Source organism: Chiloscyllium plagiosum, chromosome 24 (assembly GCF_004010195.1).
Source record: "Chiloscyllium plagiosum isolate BGI_BamShark_2017 chromosome 24, ASM401019v2, whole genome shotgun sequence".
In the NCBI taxonomy this organism is placed as follows: Eukaryota; Metazoa; Chordata; class Chondrichthyes; order Orectolobiformes; family Hemiscylliidae; genus Chiloscyllium; species Chiloscyllium plagiosum.
The window spans coordinates 36,548,586-36,559,156 of NC_057733.1; the positions used below are offsets into that span (position 1 = coordinate 36,548,586).

Genomic DNA, 10,571 nt, shown 5'->3' on the forward strand with positions numbered 1-10,571 from the left:
GACTGACTGTGTGGAGTTTGCACGTTCTCCTGGTGTCTGCATGGGTTTCCTCCGGGTGCTCCGGTTTCCTCCCACAGTCCAAAGCTGTGCAGGTCAGGTGAATTGGCCATGCTAAATTGCCTGTAGTGTTAGGTAAGGGGTAAATGTAGGGGTATGGGTGGGTTGCGCTTCGGCGGGTCGGTGTGGACTTGTTGGACCGAAGGGCCTGTTTCCACACTGTAATGTAACCTAAATCTAAATCCATGCTGACTCTGACCTATCCTGTTACTACTATCCAGATGTGTCGTAATTGATGCTACTATGATGCTTCTTTGAAAAGCATGAAATACAACAGGGAATGTATTCCTCTGCTTGATTTATATATTACATAGGAGTGAACTTAGAGTATCTGTGATGCAGACCTTTGACCAGAGTCACTGCTTCACTTATCATGTACTATCACATTATCAAATTTCTTCATCATCCTACCTATGAAGTGTGCAGTAATGATGCATTCTGTCAACCACAGCTTTTCACTGACATCAAATTATTTAAGTGAAGCAGGGTACATAATGGAGACAATATAGTCATTTGCTTTTGTCATAAATTAAAACATGTTAATGAATACCCTCTTTTCAATGCATCATGGTAACTGCATCAAGTGGTAAGCCACATTGAATTAAAAAAAAGGGTTGAAGTTTATCCAAGCGGAGTTAAGATTTAACAATGAGCTAATCATACACTGGTACACTAGATCCAAGCTCAAATACAAGCATCGGTAAACTAGGGAAAGTATGTGGGTGTTTGTGGCAGTACCATCCAGGTAGAAATTACTGGTTTGGGAAGAGGCATGGAAGAGAAGAAATGGTTACATGAATATTGCATTCATACACAATGAAAAAAAGAACAAATATGGTTGTTTAGTAAAGAAGACATGAATAAATATGGTTGATTAGCAGTGCACAGAAAATGCATTGCTGTCTAGAGAAGATATTTAATGATAACATTATCATAGTTATCATTAAATATATTTTACACCATTTATTGCAATCTAATAGTTTTTAACATATAACCTTGCTGTGAGTCTATAGTAGTGAGTAGAGTTGGTTCTTTCTGGATTATATATTTTATTTAAATCTGTCTCTTGATTAAATTTTAAAAATATAAACCATAAGTACTAAATTAGCCTGGAGCACTTCTTTTTAGAGCAAAATGATGGTGCTATTTTCTGGGTTTGTAGATTGTGAAGCAGTAACGGTGGCCTTTAGTAGAGTGATATGCTCTTCTTGTCGGATGTGAGAGTTTCAAGAGAGGTTACATGTTACTGAGGATTATGTCTGCAAGAAGTGTTTTTGAATGCAAATCCTACTAGAAAGAATGGATCATTGGAGGAACATTGAGGAAATTACAACATCTAGGGGCTGTGATGGATGGCAGTTATATGAAGGGAGAAAAGCCGCTGATACAGTCAGATAGATGGGTAGGAAAGGTAGGCAGGTAGTGCAGGAGTTTTCTGTGGCTGTCCCCATTTCAAACAAGTATGTTGTCTTGGATAATGTAGGGGGTGATGGACTCTCAAGGGAATATAGCATGAATAGCCAAGTTTCTGATATCAAGACAGGCTCTAATGTAATGAGGGGTACGTCGGGTTCCAAGCAATCAATTGTGATGCTGCTTGAGGGGGGAAGATTCTGAAGGGAGCAAATAGAAAGTTAGGCAGGAGTTTAAAAAAGTAGGTCCTCAAGGGTAGTAATATCTGGATTATTCCCAGTGCTATAAGCTAATGAGGGTAGGAAAGAAAGGATAGAGCAGATGAACACATGGCTGAGGAGATGGTGCAGGGGAGAAGGGTTCACATTTTTGGATCATTGGAATCTCTTCTGGGGTAGAAGTGATCTGTACAAGAAGATTGATTGCACCTGTATTGGAAGGGGACTAATATACTAGCAGGGAGATTTGCTCGGGAGGATTTAAACTAGTAGGTGGTGTTGGGGGGGGACTGAGAGGGGTGGAATGCAGGGAAGTAGTGAGGAAAGAGATCATCTGAGACTGGTACAGTTAGGAAAGGAAGTGAGTCAAACATTTAGGGCAGGAAGGAACAAAGTAGAGAACAAGGCAGGACTGATACATTAAACTGCATTTACTTCAATGCAACAGGCCAACAGGGAAGGCATATGAACTCAGGGCATGGTTAGGAACATGGGACTGGGATATCATAGCAATTACAGAGATATGGTTCAGGGATGGACAGGACTGGCAGTTTAATCTTCCTAAATACAAATGCTACAGGAAGGATAGAAAGTGGGGCAAGAGAGGAGGGGGAGTAGCATTTTGATAAGGGATAGCATTACAGCTGTACTTAGGGAGGATATTCCTGGGAATACATTTGGGTGGAAGTTATTTGGGTGGAAGCTATTTGGGTGGAACTGAGAAATAAGAAAGGGATGATCACCTTATTGCTATTGTATTATAGACCCCCTAATATTCAGCCGGAAATTGAGAAACAAATTTGTAAGGATATCTCAGTTATCTGTAAGAATAATAAGGTGGTTACATTAGGGGATTTTAACTTTCCAAGCATAAACTGGGACTTCCATGGTGTTAAGGGGTTAGATGGAGAGGAATTTGGAAAGTGTGTATAAGAAAGATTTCTGATTCAGTATGTGAATGTACCTACTAGAGAAGGTGTAAAACTTGACCTACTCTTGGTAAATAAGGCAGGGCAGGTGACTGAGGTGTCAGTGGGGGCGCACTTTGGGGTCAGCAACCATAATTCTATTAGTTTTAAAATTGTGATGGAAAAGGATAGACTGGATCTAAAAGTTGAAGTTCTAAATTGGAGGAAGGCTAATTTTGATGGTATTAGGCAAGAACTTTCAAAAGCAGACTGGGGGCAGATGTTCACAGGTAAAGGGATGGCTGAAAAATGGGAAGCTTTCAAAAATGAGATTATGAGAGTCCAGAGAAAGTATATTCCTGTCAGGGTGAAAGGAAAGGCTGGTAGGTATAGGGAATATTGGATGACTGGAGAAATTGAGGTTTTGGTTCATAAAAAGAAGGAAGTATATGTCTGGTACAGGCAGGAGAGATCGGGAAGATCCTTACAAGAGTATAAAGGCAGTAGGAATATACTTAAGAGGGAAACCAGGAGAGCAAAAAGGGGACATAAGATAGCTTTGGCAAATAGGGTTAAGGAGAATCCAAAGGGCTTTTATAAATACATAAGGACAAAAGGGTAACTAGGGAGAGAATAGGGCCCCTCAAAAATCAGCAAGCAGCCTATGTGTGCAGTGCAGGAGATTGGGGAGATACCAAATGAATATTTTATATTAATGTTTACTGTGGAGAAGGATATGGAAGATACAGAATGTGGGGAAATAGATGGTGGCATCTTGAAAAATGTCTATTATAGAGGGGGAGGTGCTGGATGTCTTGAAATGCATAAAAATGGATGGGTCCCCAGGACCTGATTAGGTGTGCCCTAGAACCCTGTGGGAAGCTAGGGAAGTGATTGCTGGGCTCTTTGCTGAGACATTTGTACCATCGGTAGTCACAGGTGAGGTGCTGGAAGACTGGAGGTTGGCTAATGTGGTGCCACTATTTAAGAAAGGTGGTGAGGAAAAGCCAGGGAACTATAGACCAGTGAGGCTGACATTGGTGGTGGGCAAGTTGTTGGAGGGTCTCCTGAGGGACAGGAGTTTACATATATTTGGAAAGGCAAGGACTGATTAGTGATAGTCAACATGTCTTTGTGCATGGGAAATCATATCTCACGAAATTGATTGAGTTTTTTGAAGAAGTAACAAAGCGGATTGATGAGGGCAGAGCGGTGGACATCTTCTATATGGACTTCAGTAAGGTATTTGACAAGGTTCCTAATGGGAGGTTCAGGGAGAACTAGCTATTTGGATACAGAACTGGCTCGAAGGAAGAAGACAGAGGTGGTGGTGAAGAGTTGCTTTTCAGACCGGAGGCCTGTGACCAGTGGTGTGCAATTTGGGTTAGTGCTGGGTCCACTGTTTTTCGGCATTTATATAAATGATTTGGATGTGAACATAGGAGGTATAGTTAGTAAGTTTGTAGATAACACCAAAATTGGAGGTGTAGTTGACAGCAAAGAAGGTTACCTCAGAGTACAATGGGATCTTGATCAAATGGGCCAGTGGTGGCAGATGAGAGTTTAATTTAGATAAATGTGAGGTGCTGCATTTTGGAAAAGCAAATCAGAGTAGGACTGATATACTTAATGATAAGGTCCTATAGGGTGTTGCTGACCAAAAAGACGTTGGAGTGCAGGTTCATAGTTCCTTGAAAGTGGAGTTGCAAGTAGATAGGATAGTGAAGAAGGCGTTTGGTATGCTTTCCTCTGTTGGTCAGAGCATTGAGTATATGAGTTGGAGGTCATATTGCGGCTGTACAGGATATTTGTTTCGGCCCCTTTTGGAATATTACATGCAATTCTGGTCTACCTCTGATCAGAAGTATGTTATGTAACTTGAAAGGGTTCAGAAAAGATTTACAAGGATGTTGCCAGGGTTGGAGGATTTGAGCTGTAGGGAAAGGCTGAATAACCTGGGGTTGTTTTCCCTGGACTGTTGGGGGCTGAGGGATGACCTTTCAGAAACATATAAAATCATGAGGGACATGGATAGGATAAGTAGACAATGGACTGCCCTGGGGTGGGGCAGTCCAGAACCAGAGGGCATAGTTATAGGGTGAGAGGGGAAAGATATAAAAGGAACCTAGGGGCAAAGTTTTCATGCAGAGGGTGGTGTGTGTATGAAATGTGCTGCTAGAAGAAGTGATGGAGGCTGGCATAATTGCAGCATTAGAAAACCATCTGGGTGAGTATATGAGTAGGAAGGGTTGAGAGGGATATGGGCCAAGTGCTGACAAATGGGAGTAGATTAGGTTGGGATATCTGTTCGGCATGGACGAGTTTGACCAAAGGATTTGGTTGCGTGCTGTAGTTTTCTATGACGCTATGACTCTATATGCTCTGTTGGATATTATTAATCAATAAATTCTTTAGTAATTTTTTCTTAATGTAATCAAACGTTTCCAAGAAATTGGACCTCCAATTCTATTTTCAGTTCTGCATGTTCGTATAAATAAAAATGTCAGTATCCCTTCATCCATACAACAGCGTTTTATTTAAATTACATCAAATATTGCATCCAACTTATTTCTTGTAATTTTTTTATGTGATGACATCTGAGTTACTGCTGTGTGACGACATTTGCACTGACAAGCAACAATCATGTAATTACTGCTGTTTTTACCTGCTGTGGAACTGTAGGTTGATCACAAGTTCAGACTGGGAGATGTTTCCAAGTTGAGTTTTTTTTGTATAAATTGGACACATAAAAACATCTGCCAGTCGAAGACTTGTGTCCCACTTACAATCCCTGGAATTACATCTGTATTTGTGACTTCGGTTTTGAGCTATGACCATGATTAATGAGCTGATATCAATACTGACTGAAGCAGTAAAATGGGCTTCAGTGATGAAGGACAAAGAGGACAAAATGGATCGATATTTCAGCTCTTGATTCTTATCCAACAATGCTATTGGAAGTATGAATATCTGGACATTGGCAAAACAGAAAGATGTGTGATATCTCCTTATCTCTACTTTGACACTGTTGAAACTCAACTATGGCAGTTGGCCAAATTACTGAAAGGCATCCAGCAATTATCGAAAGTATATTAAGAGTTAATGAATTCAGAACAGTGGAGGAGGAAGGTGGGAGATAACTGAGGATTTTTTAAAAGATTTCATGAAGAGGCAATCATGCCTGTCAGATTTATTAGAATTCTTTGAAGGGGTAATAAGCAAAATACATAAAGGAGAAACACTGGATGTAATATATTTGGATCTCCAAAACACATTTTGTAAGGTATCCCATAGGCTCCTGAATAAGCCACGAACCCAGGTGGTCGAGGTGGTATATTAGCACGGATAGAAGATTGGCTAACTAATAGATGATGGAGTGTTGAGATAATGGGGGCTCTTTCAGGATAAGAACCTGTAACTAGTGCAGTACCACAGGGAACACAACTGAGACCGGCATTATTTAGAATACACTTGAATGAGGAAAATGAATATACTTGCAGATGGCTCAAAAATAGATGGGAAGGCAAGTGGTGAAGATGACACAAAGAGCATGTAGAGCAATATACGCAAGTTAAGCGAGTTATCGAAATCTTGGCTGTTGGAATATAATGTGGAAAAATGTAAATCCACTTTGGCAGGAAGAATATCTAATGAAAATATGTGTGGATCTTTATCTGATGAGAAATATTTCATGGCCAACTTAAGATCTTAATGTTAATGAGTTAAGTAACACTTATTAGAATCTCCTTTTCTTTATTCATTTTGCTGGAAATATCTTCTTTCTTCTCATTGTGCAAATGTTTACTTTATTGCTTAATTTCTCTATATAGAATCTTATTTGATACCTAATTTTGTTTCTGCTGTGTTGTTTCACATGCACTCTGTGTAAAACAGGCACCAATGCAGGCAATGGATGTCTCACATTAATGGAATTGGTTTGAAAAATGTACCTACATATTCAAAATAGGTTGCAATTGTTCTTGGCCAAGCACTAATAACATTAAAGTTAAGCTATTTGATTAACTTAATTAATTGTATCTAGTTATCATGTAAGATAAATTAAAATAGTTTCCAAACTAATTATTTAAATATTTGCTTTTACAAATTCTTCAAGCATGAATATCCTGTCTCATCAAGCCAATCTTACCGCTTGTTTTCTTTCCTGTTGAGATTCTATGGTTGCATTAAGTTGATCAACCATAGATTGCTGATTATGAATCTGAGACTGCTTTTCTTCCAGTTGCTGACACAGACTTGTCTGTGATTCCCTCAGCTCTTCAATAGTTCTGTCAGATTCTTCTATGTTCTAAGAAAACAAAGGTGTGACTGGAGTGAGACCAATAACATCAATTAACATTGTGAAGATAGGCATGGTTAGCTAAATCAAAGAAGTGACTTTGAATGGTCTGTAGCTGTTCACAAGCTCCACAATAACCTGCTCAGTGATGCGCAGTTTGCATTTTGCCAGGGCCATTCAGCTCCTGACCTCATTATAGCATTGGTTCAAACATGGACAAAACAGCTGAATACCAGAGGTGCAGTGAGAGTGGCAGCCTTTGACATCAAGGCCACATTTGACTAAGTATGGCATCAAGGAGCCCTAGCAAAATTGGAAACAATGGATATTAGGGGCAAACTCTCTACTGGTTGGAATCATAACTGGTACATAGGAAGATGGTTGTGGTTGTTGGATGTCAGTCATCGCAACTCCAGGACATTTCTGCAGAAGTCCCTCAGTAGAGTGTCCTAGCACAACCATCTTCAACTGCTTCATCAGTGACCTTCCATCCATCATAAGATCAGAAATGGGTATCTTTACTGATGATTGCACAATGTTCAGCACCGTTTGCAACTCCTCAAATGTTGAAGTAGTCCAACAACATCTAGACAGTATCCTTTCTTGGGCTGATCAGTGGCAGGTAACATTTCTGCCATACAAATGCCAGCAAATGACAATCTCCAGTAAGAGACAAACTAATCACCACTTCTTGACATTCAATGGTGTTGCCATCGCTGAATTCCCCCACTATCAACATCCTGAAGTTTACCATTGACCAGACATAACCACATAAACTCACCACATAAACATAGTAGCTAAAAGAGCAGGTCAGGGGCTAGGAATACTACTTTGAGTAACTTACCTCTTCATGCCTCAAAGCCCTGTCCATCATCTACAAGGCAAAAGTCAGGAATACAATGGAATATTCCCCACTTGCCTGGATAGGCGTTGCTTCAATAAAACTTAAGAAGTTTGACACCATCCAGGACAAAACAGCCTGCTTGATTGGCACCACATGCACAAGTACCCACTCCCTCCATCACCGGTGCTCAGTAGCAGCAGTGCGTTTTATCTACAAGGTGCACTGCAGAAATTCACCAAAGATCCTTCGCTAGCACCTTCCAAACCCATGTCCATCTGGAAGGAAAGAACAGCAGATATATGGGAACACCACCACCTTCAAGCTACACACCATGCTGACATGAAAATATATTGCTGCTCCTTCACTAACACTGGGTCAAAATCTTGGAACTGTCTCCCTATTGCATTGTGGGTCAACCTACAGCATGTGGACTGTAGTTGTTCTGGAAGGCACCTCACTACCACCACCTTCTCAAGGCCAAACTGGGCCAATCAGCAATGCCCACATCCCATGAGTGAATAAAAGAGAAAAAAAATCAAGCTGATTGGTCAATGGGTTGCCAAACCTTCAGCTGGGTGAAAATGGATAGTGCATATTTATTTAATTGCAAAGACTTTTTGAAATATTCAGTTTCATTTATCTCACCTTTTGAATATCTGCAATTTTCTTGCATAGGTCTTCTATCGTTTTATGACAATCTTGTTTGGTTATTCGCTTCTTGCCCAATTTGACTTGTGCTTCTGCACGTGTCACAATTGTATCCCTGCGCAAGACAACAGCCTCCATTTCACGAATCATTTGCTCTTGCTGCCTCATAAGTTGATTATGACGTATCTTTGGATCAAGAATATAGATTTTATACAGTGATTTTACAGCAAAGTAATAGAACTTTCACCTCAAGTAACTTAATTTGAATTCATCCAAGACAAATGCATGTCTATTGTCAGATGACTGAGGATTATGTGAAATGAAACGAGCTAATTTCCATGACAATTGACATGAATTTAATAACCACAAATACATTAGAAATAAAACTACTACAGTACCACTTGAAAGAATAATCAACGTGTGTGCCACAATTACTGTCATATATTTTGAAATAATCTATACTTCTGAATATTTCTATTTACAAAAAGTGTGGCGCTGAAACAGCATTACCAGTCAGGCAGTATCCGAGGAGCAGGAAAGTCGATGTTTCGAGCATAAGCTCTTCATCAGGAATGTGGTGGATTGAGAGATAAATGGGAGGGGGTGGGAAATGTTGTGGAACGCTTCAGAAAACATCTCTGGGACACACACACTAAACAACCCCACCGCCCTGTGACTGATCACTTCAACTCCCCCTCCCACTCTGCCAAGGACATTGCCTCTTCCACTGCCATATCCTAGCCATCTGACGACTGGAAGAAGAACACCTCATCTTCCAGGTTTGGATCCTCCAATCACACGGAATTCATGTCACCAGTTTCCTCATCTCCCCTCCCCCCACCTATCCCAAATCCAACCCTCCAACTCGGCACTGCCCTCTTGAACTGTTCTACCTGTCCATCTTCCTTCCCACCTATCCACTCCACCTTCCACTCCAACCTATCACTATCACCTCCCACCTTCATCCACATATTACATTCCAGCTACCCTGCCTCCATCCTCACCCCCTCCCATTTATATCTCAGACCCCTTGGACACAACACTCCCCCACCCCACTCACAATCCTAATGAAGAGCGTATGTTCAAAACAGTGACTCTCCTGCTCTTTGGATGTTGCCTGATTGGCTGTGCTATTCCAGCTCAACACTTTTTGACTCTGATCTGCAGTCCTCATAATAATATTTCTACACATAGTTAATAGAGAATAAAAGTAAAAATGGAATACTTAATTGTGACATACAAAATATCCCAGGATTAGTGTTGGGATACCTTAAATAACTCCATTAAAACTGGTATCCTGTCACCAAGTCATCTTTTATTTGCACGTGCATAGTACATGACACTGACCCGGTTAGTTCAAACCAGGCTCCCAGAGCAAACAGAACCCCAGATATATCTGTCAGCCAGGACTCCCTGCTTGGACCAGGTTAACAACCCCAATCAGGAAACTCATATTTTATGATTTGAAGATGCTGGTGTTGGACTGGAGTATACAATGTTAAAAATCACACAACAGCAGGTTATAGTCCAACAGATTTATTTGGACGTACTAGCTTTCAGAGTACTGCTCCTTCATCAGGTATTTGTGGACTATAAGATATCTTATACTCCACAACCACCTGATGACAGAGCAGCGCTCCAAAAGCTAGTACTTCCAAATAAACCTGTTGGAATATAACCTGGTGTTGTGTGATTTTTAACTTCCTATTTTATGAGGTCAACCTGACTGACCTCATTCCAATCACAATATCCTTCCCCTTTAAGACCTAGGATGTAGGCCCATTTGTTTTCCTGCAGCTTTGCCTGGGGTACCTGGTCTAGTTCCTCCGAGAATGCACTGGATACTGGCGGCGTAGATAGCGCGCCTCTTGTGCCTGGAGTATCTTGGCCAAAATTCACCTTCTTCAGGCGGTAACAGCACAGAGGCTGTGACATCTGTTGTGTCCATCTTGTCCTCAGAGCTTTCTTCAATGCTTGGCAGAGAGGTAGAAGTTGAAACTTTATTGCTGGAACAGCACAGCAGGTCAGGCAGCATCCAGGAAACAGGAGATTCGACGTTTCGGGCACAGGCCAAAGAAGGGCCTGTTTCGGGCTTCTTCTTCCTGAAGAAGGGCCTGTGCCCGAAACGTCGAATCTCCTGTACCCTGGATGCTGCCTGACCTGCTGTGCTGTTCCAGCAATAAAGT

At 41.0% G+C, this 10,571-nt stretch overlaps 1 protein-coding gene across 1 annotated transcript in view; it reads right to left on the reverse strand.

Annotated features, from left to right (window-relative positions):
* Nucleotides 1-10,571, reverse strand: part of ccdc40 (coiled-coil domain containing 40) — a 96,530-nt gene that overhangs the window by 2,385 nt on the left and 83,574 nt on the right. Inside the window, exons 20-21 of the mRNA XM_043714804.1 lie at nucleotides 8,383-8,571; nucleotides 6,744-6,902 (exon numbers count right to left, since the gene is read on the reverse strand). Coding sequence (XP_043570739.1) covers nucleotides 6,744-6,902; nucleotides 8,383-8,571 — 348 coding nt within the window. The remainder of the gene's footprint in view (nucleotides 1-6,743; nucleotides 6,903-8,382; nucleotides 8,572-10,571) is intronic.